Genomic DNA, 15,242 nt, shown 5'->3' on the forward strand with positions numbered 1-15,242 from the left:
ATCCTAAAAGTTATCGAAATTGCTACTGATGACCACCCATGTAATGAATTTGTTTACAAACATGAGGATTAATTAACTTCTCTTGAGATGGGGGAAGGTGTTAAAATTAAACTAATTCAGAACTTGTTTATTCATTTATAAAAAAAGAAAAAAGAAAAAAAAGCAATGACTATTTAACCAATACTAACTCTTGTATTTCTTTAATGTTGCATAATACCAGCATGTTTTGCAAATACCATTCTATGTTTTTGAGCCTCCGGAAATTAAAAAGATTGGGCAGGTTCATAATATTCCAAATTAATTTTGGGTATTTAACATATTTTGAAGGCCTCCCAAAATAAAAAATATTCAATTTCGAAAAGGTGTATTAGTCTATTTTCAAAAACTCAAACTGGAATTTATAATCTAAATTTACATACTATGTAGAAGGACCAGACAAAAAGAATTAAGAGTGGCGATTGGCCACCATAGGCTGTGGACAGCTCGGCCTCTGCCAAAATGGATGTCATAAATTGTACTTTGAAAGTCCAACCACAAAAGTTCTTAAGTTGCAAGCATACGTACCATGAACATGCAATTAGACAAGCTCTGTCCAGACAAGATGCTGAGCAGGTTGATGTTATTCTGTACACTTGCAATCTATGTTTTACATTCATATGGACATTATCATCATCAGTTCAAGTCAAGAACTTTTCCAACAAGTTCCCAAAGAAGAAACTTGTCTTGGCCCACCCACTGGCTGATTCAGGTGCCTTAGAACTACTTGTTGGGACTTTCTTCACATTGACCATCATTGTATGCCCAATTTCTTTTCGAAGTGTTTCAATTATCTTCGTGTCCGCTGGGTTACCTGAAGCATCTCTCACAAAGAACACATTCACTGCTTCTTCTCCAACTGTTGAGACTCCTGCTCTTGACACTGACAACCCATTCTCTCTCAGAACCCTTGTCACTTCTGATAGTAATCCTACTCTATCTTTTGCGTGCAGCTCCAATCTCAGGCCCTGATTCCATATATAGCATAAAGCATTGTACTTCCATAAGAATAAGTTTCCATATCCATATAATATGAACAAGCATTGTACTTGAATAATATAAGCTAGATATATTGTCTCTACCAACTTTATTATCTTTGATTTCGTATCATCATGGCAGCTTATGAATGAAAATGACATAAGTAATCATCAGCCACATGGTATAAATGATTGCGACTATTAAAAAGGTGTTACAAAATTTTTCAGAAAGAAATAAATTATCTTCGAATATTCTTTAATAAGGTGTTGTTTAAAGCTTTTCACTAACCTCGCTTACTCTTCTTTGTATTGCAGCTTCTATACATTTGATGACCCTTTCCTTCTCTCCTTCAGTATCAAGGGTACAACCATCCATGTGGCGAATATAATACTCCTACAGTTAGATATAGTTCAATAACTTCAATCAAATTTCTAAGAATACAGTAGGCCATAAATGGTAAATGTACTGTAATTGATTCAGATTTGAGGGGAAGCAGAAAGCACTGCTTCAAACAGATTAAGACACAAGTCAAATTCAGAAATTTATTCGACAACCCCATTTCATTGGTGAGTACTAATGAACAGTCAGTTATTGAGGAAATTTTGAAATAAAAAAGTTCTATTTTACTGTGCTGCACCAAGCATACATATGTGACATATTGAAGAGTTGGGATGTTTGTTCCAAAGCATGCCTTAATATAAGATATGATCTTTCAGTAGTAACTAGATTTCAGCTACTATACTATTAAGGTTTAGTATACAAATACCTGTGATGCGTAAGGGCTATCTGATGAGATGGTAGCATGAAAAACTACATATTGCATGTCCGTGAGTGTGCAAACAATGTCAAACATCAGTTTTGCACGATCTTTACACCGGACAGTCACCACTGAGTATCCCTTCTCTTCGCAGCGGTCTATTGTGATCTTTGGTTTGAAGGAAGGAGGAGAAGCAACCTCTTCATTAAGTCCACAACCCTCATAATCTCTATCAGCAAATAACATCTGGTGGAGCCGCCGATCAATGTGAGTAAATCCCATGGAGAAACTAGTGTAACCCGATTTCTCCTCATCTTCACAACCCCGTAGGATGTTCTTTAGCTGCTCTTCCATTAAGGACAATCTGGTTGGATCCTTTACCTCTTGGCATGTCATGTCATCATTAACATAAAGAACACATGCTATGCGCCCGTTGTGTGTCCAAACTTCAGCAGCAGCCACGTTAAAGTGGAGGTTGGCAAGGACGGCGGAGATCTCAGACAAGAGACCAGGACGGTCTCTGCCTATGAGTTCAATGGCCGTCTGTTCCCCAATAGAGTGCACACCAACTTGTTTCCCTGGTGAAGTCTTCACTCCCTCTCTGGTCTGTCCCTTTGGTCCTAAAGCCTATTGTAACAAACAAGTCATGACAATGTAAGACAAATTTCGCCCAATCTGTGGCAAAATCTGTTTCTCTTCGTGTGGACCCTTTCTTAATGTCATGAAAGGACTTTGTATGCTCTTTTGGTCAAACAAGAATAAGTCCGTTTTCTGGCACGCAGAAAGAAGGTATATAAAGTAATCTGTCACGAAGAAAATGAATATTCCAACTCTGCCAGAACAGTATATAAGAGCTTTTACCCTGATGGTTGATGATCTTTTCTTCCTTTGGATTGTGGACTAAAAAAATTCTATAATTACTATTTTGAAGGAGAATAGGTTTAGCAATGATATTTATATTGATTTCTGGTTTAAGTAACTAGGGTCGACATTTTCTTTGGTTTCTAAATAAGGCACAAAAAACCATAGGTGGATGACAAAGAAGCAGGCTTACCTTCTCTATGTAGTCAATGGTTTTTCTATCTGTAATTTTGTTTCCTTGCTGATCAGTGACATGAAATACTAGTCCAAAAGCAAATCGAGAATGTCAGAAATAGTTCAATATTTCACTAATGTAAATGAAAGTCCAAAGTAACACAACGAGGATAGTGATATATATATATTTATATCTACAATCCAAGTGTTTAAGGTAATTAGGAAAATTTTACCATCCATGAACCATCCTCCATCAGAAGATACATAAGCTTTAGTGATGATGAGATCAATGTCTGATAATATCTGCACCACTTCCAGCAGAATTCCTGGTTTGTTCACACTATCCACCTATACATCTCAATTATACCAACGTTACTCATTTCAAAAGACTTTGGAACATAAGTGCAAAAATATGAAAGGGATGCATACTAGTGCAAACAAAAATGAGTCCAACCATAGTATAATATAAGAAGAAAAAAGAAACATTACCTTAATTAGAGTACAGTCAGAGCATGAAGAGTTGTCAACTGAAACCCTGACAAAACATACAAATAAAAGAAATTATATAGCTGACAAGGTCAATATGACATATACAGCAATTGTAGCTAATTCCAGCATTCCGTTATGTTACGAATAGAGCACCATGGCCACTAACGCAAGTTATTTAAGCCTGAAAATTGTTCTTACAACAATTAGATCATAAAGCAGAATTAGCAAAGTCATTATAAGACTAGGATTTCAAGCCTATTGTAATTGACCATGAAGCCACTGAGGATTTTGATTATGGTAGCTTCTCTAACCCTTTGAATTCAACACGTCTAGCATTTTGATCAAGATTACATAGAACATGAAAGTAAAAGAAAAATAAAAACCTGGGTGGATTGATTCTGGTGCTCAAGTTCTCATACTCAGGATCAAAGTACGGTCCACAAACTCTTGCCATTAAAATCACAACCAACTTAACCAAATCAACTTGAAGCTCCGCCTTTCCTGTGCCACAACGAAATTTCACACTTTCCCAGTTAAAAACAAAGACGGAACTACTGGCTCTGATCATGAAGGGGTGTGTCACTTCTGGACACTCAACAAAAAATGGTAATTTAGTTACTGAAAAATGCATATATACAATAATCAAGGACTGTAGGTGCGGTGCTTTATGTTAGCTATGGAGGAGTACGAATAATGCTCGCCAAAAAAAAGTAGAGATAAAAAAAAAAAAACAGTTTGGAATGAGAAAAATAAGCATTCTTTTGTTTTCCTTAGACTAGTAGCATTGAATGATTGAAAATGAAAGGGGGTCACAAGTTGCATGGATTCCAATACGTCAACTTCTTTTGGATTGTGTGTAATTATATTTAGACAAAATTTGAAGGTGGTTAGTCTAAGCACACAACTAATTTACCTGCCAACTGCCAAGAATATATTGATTAAAGCTCCTTTGAATTCTCATTCGTAAATATGTATATATATATTTATACATATTCCCTTTCAGTTTGACTTTTTATTATTTATTTTTTTTAAATAAAAAAAGCCAGAGAGAGAGAAAAGCAGGGGCTGTAAAAAAAGGGGAAAAGGAGTTGTTTGATGTAAAATAAGGATTTGATTCCAAACTTTTAAGTTTAACTACCACCATACGTATCTCTACGGTCGGCATCCATCAATCACACTATCTGTACATCATTACCGTCCGTTATTTATTTAGTAATTGGCCAAAAAAGTTATGAAAAATAGCGTTAAATTACGTTAAACTTAATTTGCTTAAGTAACATATTTAGAAATCAGGCTTGTAAGTCATGCACACTCGGAATCTGAAATTACGAAATCAGCGAGAATAGCTAGAAGAAGAAGCCGATTCGTTTCGTTGTCAACTGTTATAACTACAAATATATGTCGCTTACCAAAAATTTCCAGCGTTTGAACTTTGAAATTAAACCAGTGGAAACAAAATGAAAACCTCGAAGGAAACCTGCAAGGAAAAAAAAAAAAAACCAGAAAGAACAATTATCCACAACAAAGCTCTACTTGAGCTATGTGCATATGATAGATTGAGATGTGAAATAATGAGAGAGAGAGAGAGAGAGAGAGAGAGAGATTTTATAGAATAGTAGAGAAGAAAAAGAAGTAGAAATCCAACTCTAACTCCAAGTGGCGGATATTCAACCGTAATTGTACTCTTAGAGATTGAAAGGAAAATATATATATATTATTACCTCTGGAAAGAGTTCCTCCGGAAAAAGACAAAGATTTCTCACATCGTGAAACAGAGAATAGAAGAGATATTTGCGATGAAAAAAGGAGAGAGTGAAAGTGGGTTTGTTTTAAAGCCAAATTGGTAGTAGGCTAAGCTGCTTTCGACGTCGGAATACCACTCTCTCTATTTTTTTTTTCTTAAATAATATTAAAATATTGAGCGTGGCACTGGCGATCCCCTTACGAGTGAGGTATGATATGGAATATTATATTTATATATAAATATATAAACCCTTTTATCTTTCCTTCTATATTTTTAATTAATCGAACATTTCCACTAATTTAATTTAAGGTTTACAAGTAAATTACGCGGCGACCAATTAGGGCGCTTCTCCGCCTGTTCTCATACCCCTATCGTTCTACTTAGGCGCGTGTCTACACGTTCAAACATTTCATTTTATTCTAGTATACTAACGAACATATCACTCAATTTTTTGCAGAGTCGGTGTGGGTAAGGAACATGTAATGTGAGGATCGGGGTCCCCGCCACCTTTATACCTCGGCAAGATATAAATATATTCATCTCAAAAATAAATAATATATATAAAGCTACAAATTTATACATAAAAATATTTTAATGGACATACATTATTTATAAGTTTTTTCATCTTACCCCTCTTGTAGAAAAAAGAAAAAGAAATGATCTACCAATGTGTTTTGGTGCATGAATAGTGCAATAATGTTGGCATTGTAGGGGTGCTTTCCCCAAAACTAATAGTGGCCCCATATTAGTGCACATTAAGAGAAATTTTGGATTTAGGGTAAAATTGTATAACTCAGCTCAGGTATTGCTAAGACTATTGTATTGAATTTATAGCAGAAGAACTACAGAGGATATTACAATTAGTGAGCAATTGGCTCTCAACACGAATACACAGTACAAAACAAAAAAATGATTGCAATCGTAACAAACTGTACGATTGTTGATTGCCAAAGAAATTCAGGGACCACTACAGTATATTCTAGAACAAATGATTAGATGATGATTAGGCTATGATTTGTCATTGCCAAGTGGCATTAGCTGTTGAGGTCATTCTTTACACCACCCCTCAAACGAAAGGGTGACTTTTGCACACCGAGTCTGGAGATCAGCATCTGAAACCTAGAGTGGGATAGTCCCTTTGTAAGGCAATCTACGATTTAATCTGTTGTCGGGATATACCTGACTTCTAGCTCCTTCCTTAGAAACTTATCCCTCACAAAATGCATATCTATTTCGATATGTTTTGTTCTTGCATGATAGACCAGGTTGGAGGCAAGAGCACCAGCACTTGCATTATCGCACCATGTGATAGATTTGGCACTTAAAGGGAACTTTAATTCTTTGAGAAGTGACTTTATCCATGCTATCTCAACAGCCACACGAGCCAACGCTCTATATTCAGACTCGGTGCTAGATCTTGATACAACGTCTTGTTTTTTGGATGACCAAGACACAAGAGAGTCACCAAAGTAGACACAATAGCCAGCAACAGACTTTCTATCATTGGGGCAACAAGCCCAGTCAGAATCGGAATAGCTAGAAACACACAAACTTTCACTCAGACAGATGTGAAGACCATGATGCAGCGTTCCCTTTAAGTATCTCAAAACACGTTTAGCTCCACTCCAATGAACTGATGTTGGCGATTGCAAAAACTAGCCAAGCTTGTTTACAACATAAGCTATATCCAGTCGTGTGTGACACAAGTACTATAGTGCTTCAAGTAGATTTCTATAGATGGTCGGATTGGCAAGCTTCTCTCCATCATGAATCGACATTGGTTTTCCAGCAACAACTAGAGTAGCACATGGCTTCAGATTTTTCATGTTATGTCGTGAAAGTATCTCTTCAATATACTTCGATTGAATCAAGTACAACCCGGTTTCATCCCTGTAAGCTTCTATCCCAAAGAAAGAAGTGTAAAGCCCCCAAATCTTCGAGTGTGAACTTCCTGTTCAGTATCGTAATAAAATCAGCAAGCTTCTTAGAGTTGTTCCCTGTTACCACAATGTCATCAACATATATCAAGACAAAGATGATCACATTATCTTTGTTGTAGAAAAATAATGAGTTATCGGCCTTTGAATTAATGAAATTCCAGCTAAGTAGAGTATTCCTTAGCCTCTCAAACCAAGCTCGCAGAACTTGTTTTAAGTCGTATAGTGACTTGTGCAATTTGCACACATGGGTTGTGTTGACCACGATTTTGGCCAACTGCGAGTAGACGCAAAAATGACAATGAACCTTGAATAGAAAGTAAATAACACAAGTAATTTTTATAGTGGTTTGCCCCAATTTGTTGGTAATAGCCTAATCCACTTAGAGTTGTGATATATTTAACCTATACTTAAGATCAGATGAATATTGATCAACTGAGTTTCTCAAGTATAAGTAGGAAAATACAGTGTTTCTCTCTCCGAACTCTCAGAAAATGCTCCCAGAATACCCCAAGTAATGGTCCCAAAGTCTCAAAACTAGAGAGCTTTCTTTTTCAGTCTCCAGATCTCAGATCCCCCAAATGATGCCATGAACCTCTTATTTATAAGCTCATGGATTGTACATGAGAAATATCCCTTTGACGGGGTCCTTGGTTGTTCTAGCCAACTTTAATTAAGAAAATATATATAAATTCAAATTACAACAATATAGCTATTACTCCGGGATATCTGAGAGATTCCCGCGGCAGTTACGAATGATTCGGGTTGAAGCTGTTACTGAGGCTTGACTGAAGAGTCACTAGACGGTTAACTTCTGAGATTCTGATTCGTCGATCGACCAGCTCCATCCCCCGAAGTGATTGGTCGGCCAAGACACCTCACCGGTCGGCCAAAGCATACCACTGGTCGGGCATGGCACATCATTGGTCGGGCATGGCACGCCACTGGTCGGGCATGACACATCACTGGTCGGCTAAATCTATTTCCTGAACAGTAATATCACAACTCCCCACGTCAATTCTCAATCTTTTCACTTCTTTAAATAACATATTTATTGACTATTAATGTGTCATTTATTGACCATGCATTGCCACTTGTCCATCTGATTGCCACGTCATTGAACAAAACTTTTGGGGATAACATTTGCCCCCCAAGTTTATTATATGATTTTCTCATATGATAATCTTTTTCTCTTACTCCTCGTAAAGATCCACGGTAAATTTAATAATTACCGTGTCCTAAAATTCCAAAAATGACCTTTGACAATTTTCCAGCCTTTTGCAAATAAAGGTATAATTAAAATTTTCAGCCATGAAAATGGCAGTTACTTGTTTCCAATCGTGGGGGAGAGAATACCAAGAGTATTCAGGGTAAGTGGGAGTCTCCCTTTCTCTTCTTTAAATAGACCCACAATTGCCCACTACCCATAAGCAAGAGTTTCATCTTCAACAACACTCTTCCTTCCTCTTGGCTGAAATCTCCACAAACTTCCAAGGCATTTCACCTTCTCCAAGCAAATCCAAGCTTTCTCAAGAAATGAAAGGTTCCTCAATACATTTGGGTAAGCTTCTCCTTCTTCATCTTTATCTTTAAGCTTTGACAATCTACACAAAAGCTTGTTAGAATATGCAATGTCGAAACGCCCATTTTGAAACATATTCTTTGATTTTTTTTGTGATAAATCTTTGTAGGATAGAGACTTTGTGGCTAATATAGTGTAGTTTAGGCTTTGAGTTAGTCAATTTTTCTTTCAATTTCATGAAATTTTTCAAGAAAAATGATTTCTCACTACACATTTTAGTTTTGAGTTTATGGGTTTAAGAAGAGCATATGATATTTCCTTGAGACTTATTGAACTCTTAGAATTCCACTTTTTGATCTTGTTTGCATAGTCCAAGATTAAGAAAATATGTTTATACATCATGCTATGCTCTTTACCCTTTAGCCCATCAAACCTGTGCCCTTTGCCATACCTAGCCGATCGGACCCCTATTTGGCCCTCGGGCATTTTGTTTCCAGCCGCTCGGACACAAGTCCTTGCACCCCGCACACCACTCCAAGACCACGGGCATACCAAATCCTCGGACACGCAGCTCCTCGGACATGCCAGCTCCTCCGACAAGTATCCCTTAGGACACGCAGCTCCTCAGACATGCCTAACTCCTCACACGCCCAGCCCTTCGGACACGCAACTCCTCAGACGCACCATCTCCTCGGATGCCCAGCCCCTCGGACATGCGCCCAGCCGCTCGGGGGCACTGCACAACCACTTGGACACACACCCGAATCACTCGGACATGCTAAACTCCTCGGGCACGCTCCCAGCCGCTCGGAGGCACCGCACAACCCCTCGGACATGCGCCCAGCTGCTCGGGGGCACTGCACAACCGCTCGTACGCACACCCGAATCACTTGGACATGCCAAACTCCTTGGGCATACTCCCAGCTGCTCGTGGGCACCGCACAACCCCTAAGACATGCGCCCAGCTGCTCGGGGGCACTGCACAATCGCTTGGACATGCGCCTAGCCGCTCAGGGGCACTGCGCAGTCACTCAGACACAACCTTAGGCCTTAGTCCTCCGAACACCACTCGATATTCGGAACAATATGCCTGAATTCTTTAAAAATTATCATCATTTTCCCAAAACAAATGTCTTTATCTGGGGGAAAATTGATTTCTTTTCTCAAATAATTTTTTTTTTACAGAGTAATGTATATATATATTTTTTCATTCACTTTATGTCTAGTTTAGTCACCTCCCCTTATCTTTTGTAGATGAATCGCTTCGACTACAGGGGAGGTGACAACCAAACAGACTCTGATTCCTTAGTTCCCTCTTCTAGGGACACTCTTTCGAGCAATGATTCTTCTTCCAAATCCCCCAGCAGACGAACTCCTGAAGATCGTCTCCATCGTCTCAAGAAAATCCTTCCGCGGTCAGCTTTATATTTCCTTCACGAAGATCAATTCCTTAAGCAAAAACGCCAACACCAACCGATGAGGGTGAAGAAGTCTAATAGACTCCCTCAAGAACAAGTTCCCCAAGTTGCTCATAGAGCAACACAAAAGATGGTAGAACAAGTACCTTGTATCGGAGAAAATTTATTAGGAGAAGCCGAGACTGATGCTTCTTCAAAACCCCCTCACCAAGCTCGCAAAACTGGAAAACCCAGGAGAAAGGTTACCCAAACATTCACCACAGACATCCAACAAACTGCTACACGTAGGCTGAGGAACAAAGATGATGGTGTGCCTTCCTGGTTTGTAGCAGAGCTCTCTAAGCTACATTCCAAAATGTTTGATAAGCATATCAAGACTTTGGGTCTCGAAGGATTGAATGTGATATGTCCACACCCTGACCAAAGAGCCAATAACCCTGGTGGAGCCTATTGTGCCTGGTCTAAGTATCACATATATGTAGGAGCCACAATCCCCTAGCATCCTTTCTTCAGATCAATAGTAGATTACTTCAATGTGTCTCCCTTCCAGATTGCTCCAAATGGTGTACAAGCCTTGTCTGCTCTATACATTCTCTACCACTTCTAGGGTTGGAACCCGCCTATTCCTCATGAGGTACATTATTTGTTCGATTTTAGGACTAACCCCAGCCACAAGAATACAAGTTTTTTCCACCTCTTTCATAGGCAAAAAGGGGTTAAGTACTTTCATGGTATAGCCCATAAATCGAATCCTGGGAAGTATTATACAGAATAATTCCTTACTACAGACATTACAGCCAACAACCTAGCTTTCACACATGCCGACCCTTTTGATCATCCTCTCCCAACTAGGGAAATGTATGCTTGAGCAGAAGAACTTTCCAACATGCCTCTAGATGAAAAGGACGTTGAACAGTTGGTCTCCTTGGAGGATCTCCGACTGGTGGGATTGTTACCGAACAACCAAGATATTGTTATGGGTAGTACGACTAATGAAACAGACACAATTGATCAGTCCAATGCCGACACCAAAGTAGTGACCGACCAGTTTTCTCATATTCCATCCCCTCATCCACACCGACCAGGTGGTCCCATTATTAGAGAGCCTCCTTGTGAAGACAACTCATCGTCGGAGGACAAAGATGAGACTTTTAACGAAATTCTGAACTCAGGTTTTGTTGACAGTAACCATAATTGGATTTTGTGATGAATCTGTTGAATTTTATTTTTTACCTATGTTCATTTATTGTTTCTACTAACCCAATTTTTGCTTTACTTTTATGCAAATTCAACCATGTTTAAGCAATTCAACACCCCCTCTGCCCAAAAGAGGGAGACTAATGAATGTAGCAATTCAACTCCTCCAAGCAAGGTTATAAAGACCACGCCACATAGCTAGGGAAAATCGTCCGACCAGTCAGTCATTCTCCCACGCTTAGCTCCTCCGTCAATTCCCCTTTCTGCTAGTCTACAGTCTACCCAGTCAACTTGCTTAAGTGAGCCTCTTCTTATCGTTGGTGAATATGACAGAGAGTTACTAGACCATACTCTTCACCATGCAACTACAACCCAGACCTTTGAGACTCTACCCCGACAAAGCGTCGAAGTTGTCCTCCATAAAGGCCTTGCTTAGATCATGAGTGTAAGCATCTTACCAGAAACATTTACTTTCTTATTGATCACTCGTATTTTAATAATTCTCGGTTATTTATTCCAGGGACTTATCACTGTTAGTCATGCCCAACGCCAAGTAGTTGACTATAAAGAGTTGATCAAGGTCTTGAATGATCAGTTGGTGGAAGCCCAAGATAAAATTGAAACTTTGACTAACTCTGAGAAAGATCTTCAATCCAAGGCTGAGCAGGCGACAATTGCCGAGCGAGACGGATCTTTAAGGGAGTTGGCTGGTGAAAATAAAAAACAGATCCAAACCAACAAGATGTTGACCGACCAGCTAGAGAAAATGGCTCATGAGAATGAAGAGTTGAAACAAGCCAAAGAAGTTGATCTTGCCCGTTATGAAGAGATCTATTTCAACTGTTTCTATCAGATATGGAAGCTAAACAAGCCTCTCAACCTCGACTTTCTCTCAGAAGAGGCAAGAGCGGAAGAGCTTGCCAAATGTGAAGCCAAGGCCGCCGAAGAGGCAACTAATCTAGCTAGTGTTGTGTCTGCTTCTCCTGCTTTATCATTCTGACCAGAGGAGGTTCCAGACACTGATGATGGTGTTAACCAACCAGAAACTAGTTTACCTGACCCATAAACATGCTTTAGTCGACCAGAGGGCTTCCTATCCGACCAGCAAAAACTTTATATCTGGCCAGCAATTCACTTATTTTGCTTATACTTTTGTTGAGACAATTACTGCTCAGTAGTTATATTTTTCTCGTACGACCGAGCTGTTTGACACTTTGCTTTACTTTTCATAAAACATCCCAAGTATTTTGTGAATAGTAAAGTCTCTTTGATCTATGCCATGAATTTTTTGCATGAGTACTTAGTTTTCTAACTTAGAAATTACAAACATTTCATAAGTCCCTGCTAAGTATACTTTCTCACACTCTTATTGCTCTAACATTTTATGAGCTTAATGTTTTATTTCACGCGAATATTTGCTTTTAACTTGGTGGAATTTTGAAAGATGCCAAGTTACTTAAGCTTTGATAAACAAGTTAGCTCAATGGCCCTTTTCGACTTCGAAAACTTACAAGTCAGCCTAAAAACAAATATATTAATTCGTGCTCTCATTGCATGTATTGAATTAATTACCAGTATACCCCATGTGCCCCCTAGGTGATCGAGGGTTGTAAGATCCTTGGTCACTTGCTACTTGACTGAATCTGTTCTAGAAATTACTACTCGTGAAACACATTGAATATAAAGAAAATATTCAAGCAGTTGAACACTGTTTGAACACACCGAGCAGTTGAACGCTGCCCGATTTTACCGATCAGTTAAACACTGTTCGAAAAATTAACACATATGCATATTTATAGCAAGAATCGACCATGCTGCACATTGTCTCTTTTATTACTCATCAATTTGAAAAGGAAAAAACGTGTCTAATAATGAGTCTCAAACAAACAATTTTTTTTTAAAAACAAATGATTGGTTAACAAATAACCAGATCATAATCATACTTAAATAAAAAGTAAGACACTTGAATCTAAGCTACCACTATGCAAGTGATATTTATTGATAATATTTCCTAAGATGCTCGCCATTCCAGTAGTTTCTGATCAGCTCACCAGTCAGCCTAAAAAGTTTGTAAGTGTCAGGTGGCAAGACTTGCTCGATCTGATATGGTCCTTCCCAATTTGGTCCTAGCACTCCAGCTCCTGAGTCTTTGATGAACACTCTTCTGAGAACTAAATCTCCAACCTGGAACTTTTGATATTTAACTCTGTAATTGAAATAGCGGGCCACCTTTTGTTGATGAGCAGCAACTCTCATGCTCACCTTTTCTCGCTTTTCCTCAATAAAATCAAAAGATTCAGCTAGTAATTGATTGTTCTTGTCCTGGTTGTAAGTGCTTCTTCTATGGGATGGGGGGTTGATCTCGACCGGTATCATAGCTTCATAACCATATGCCAAGGAAAAAGGAGTATGGCCAGTTGTTCGAGCAGTGGTTCTGTACGACCAGAGAATTTCTCATAATTCTTCCGCCCAATATCCTTTAGCTTGCTCGAGCTGCTTCTTTAGGGTGTCTTTCAATGTTTTGTTTACTGCTTCTACCTGCCCATTCGCCTGTGGATGGGCCACCGAGGAGAAGCTCTTCATGATACCATGCCTAGCACAAAAATCAGTAAATAGATCACTATCAAACTGTGTACCATTATCCGATACTATCTTTTTTGGCATGCCATAGCGACATATGATATTTTTCACGACAAAATCTAACACTTTCTATCACGTGATTGTGGCTAATGGTTCAGCTTCAGTCCACTTAGTGAAATAATCTACAACAACTACCGCAAACTGCACTCATCCTTTTCCTTTAGGTAGCCTCCCGATCAGATCAATTCCCTATACTGAAAAGGGCAGGGACTTTGCATTTGTTTTAAAATATTTGGAGGTGCTCTCGGTATCTTAGAAAATCTCAAACACTTATCGCATTTCTTCACATATTCCATGGAGTCCTCGTTTATTGTAGGACAAAAAAAATCCTTGTCGCAAAATCTTTTTAGAGAGACTTTGCCCCTCAGCGTGGTCTCCATAAAATCCCTCGTGTACTTCGGCTAACAGGCTCTTCGACTGGTCGGGTGTCACACACCTGAGTAGTGGCATAAAGTACCCTCTTCTATATAACACCCCCTCTATCATGACATACCGAGCAGCCTGTCTCATTGTCCTCTTGGCATCATTGCGGTTATTGGGTAAGGTTCCTTGCTCGAGGTACGTGATGATGGGTGTCATCCAAGTGTCAGTTACAGTAATTGGCATTGTTTCCTACTCGGTAATACTTGGGTTTGCTAAGTATTCAACTGGTACTATATTCAGAGTGTCAGCATCCTTTGCACTGGCTAATTTTTTCAAGGCATCTGCGTTGGAGTTCTTCTCTCATGGCACCAACTTGATTGCGTACTCTTCAAATTGTGTTAACAAGTCCTTAGCTTTATTTAAGTATGCCACCATACGTAAACCTCTTGCCTGATATTCTTCCAAAATTTGGTAAACCACCAGTTGAGAATCACTATTAACTTCAACCGACCGGGCATGTACATCTCTTGCCAATCGTAATCCTGCTAAAATGGCTTCACATTCTGCCTCATTATTGGAGGCATTGAATCCGAACCTTAACGCGCAATGAATTCGATCTTGCTCTGATGTGATTAATATAAGTCTGGCTCCTGCATGATGTTCATTTGAAGATCCGTCAACATAAAGTTTTCAGGTAAGAAAAACTTTCCTCTGCCTAGCTACATTTTCTGTCTCGTCAGGAATATCAGGAATTCCGGTGCATTCAGCAATGAAGTCCGCTAGCGCTTATCCTTTGATGGCTGATCGGGGTTGATACTTGATCTCGAATTGGCCTAATTCGACAGCCCATTTAAGTAAATGACCAGAGGTTTCTGGTTTTTGTAGGACTTGGCGTAAGGGCTGGTCGGTAAGCACCTTTATGTGATGTGCCTGGAAGTATGGTCGTAATTTGTGAGACACAAGCACTAAATAGTATGCCAACTTCTCGATCATAGGGTACCTTGACTCTGCTCCTACCAACCGCTTACTGTTGTAGTAGACTGGATGTTGCACCTTATCTTCCTCTCTTATTAGAGCAACACTGGCGACATGTTCCGTGACTACCAAATAAATGAAAAGGTCCTCT

General features: G+C 39.1%; 1 protein-coding gene across 1 annotated transcript; it reads right to left on the reverse strand.

Moving 5' to 3' along the window:
* Positions 1–445: 445 nt before the first annotated feature.
* LOC133777532 (ACT domain-containing protein ACR3) lies at positions 446–5,240 on the reverse strand. Its single transcript, XM_062217189.1, has 9 exons — positions 5,017–5,240; positions 4,705–4,772; positions 3,679–3,796; positions 3,296–3,341; positions 3,040–3,154; positions 2,826–2,893; positions 1,781–2,398; positions 1,303–1,407; positions 446–1,004 (listed from the first exon to the last, which is right to left on the reverse strand). The coding sequence occupies exons 3-9, from the start codon at positions 3,747–3,749 to the stop codon at positions 678–680; spliced, it is 1,350 nt and encodes a 449-aa protein (XP_062073173.1). The 5' UTR covers positions 3,750–3,796; positions 4,705–4,772; positions 5,017–5,240; the 3' UTR covers positions 446–677.
* Positions 5,241–15,242: the final 10,002 nt, after the last annotated feature.

Source organism: Humulus lupulus, chromosome 5 (genome assembly GCF_963169125.1).
Source record: "Humulus lupulus chromosome 5, drHumLupu1.1, whole genome shotgun sequence".
In the NCBI taxonomy this organism is placed as follows: Eukaryota; Viridiplantae; Streptophyta; class Magnoliopsida; order Rosales; family Cannabaceae; genus Humulus; species Humulus lupulus.

Excerpts from the sequence above, each read along its gene's own strand:
- LOC133777532 (XM_062217189.1), bottom strand. The coding sequence starts at position 3,749 with ATGGCAAGAGTTTGTGGACCGTACTTTGATCCTGAGTATGAGAACTTG. Across the intron at positions 1,408-1,780 it reads ATAGCCCTTACGCATCACAG|GAGTATTATATTCGCCACAT; the intron begins GTATTTGTATAC and ends ATCTAACTGTAG. Across the intron at positions 1,005-1,302 it reads TACAAAGAAGAGTAAGCGAG|GGCCTGAGATTGGAGCTGCA; the intron begins GTTAGTGAAAAG and ends ATATGGAATCAG.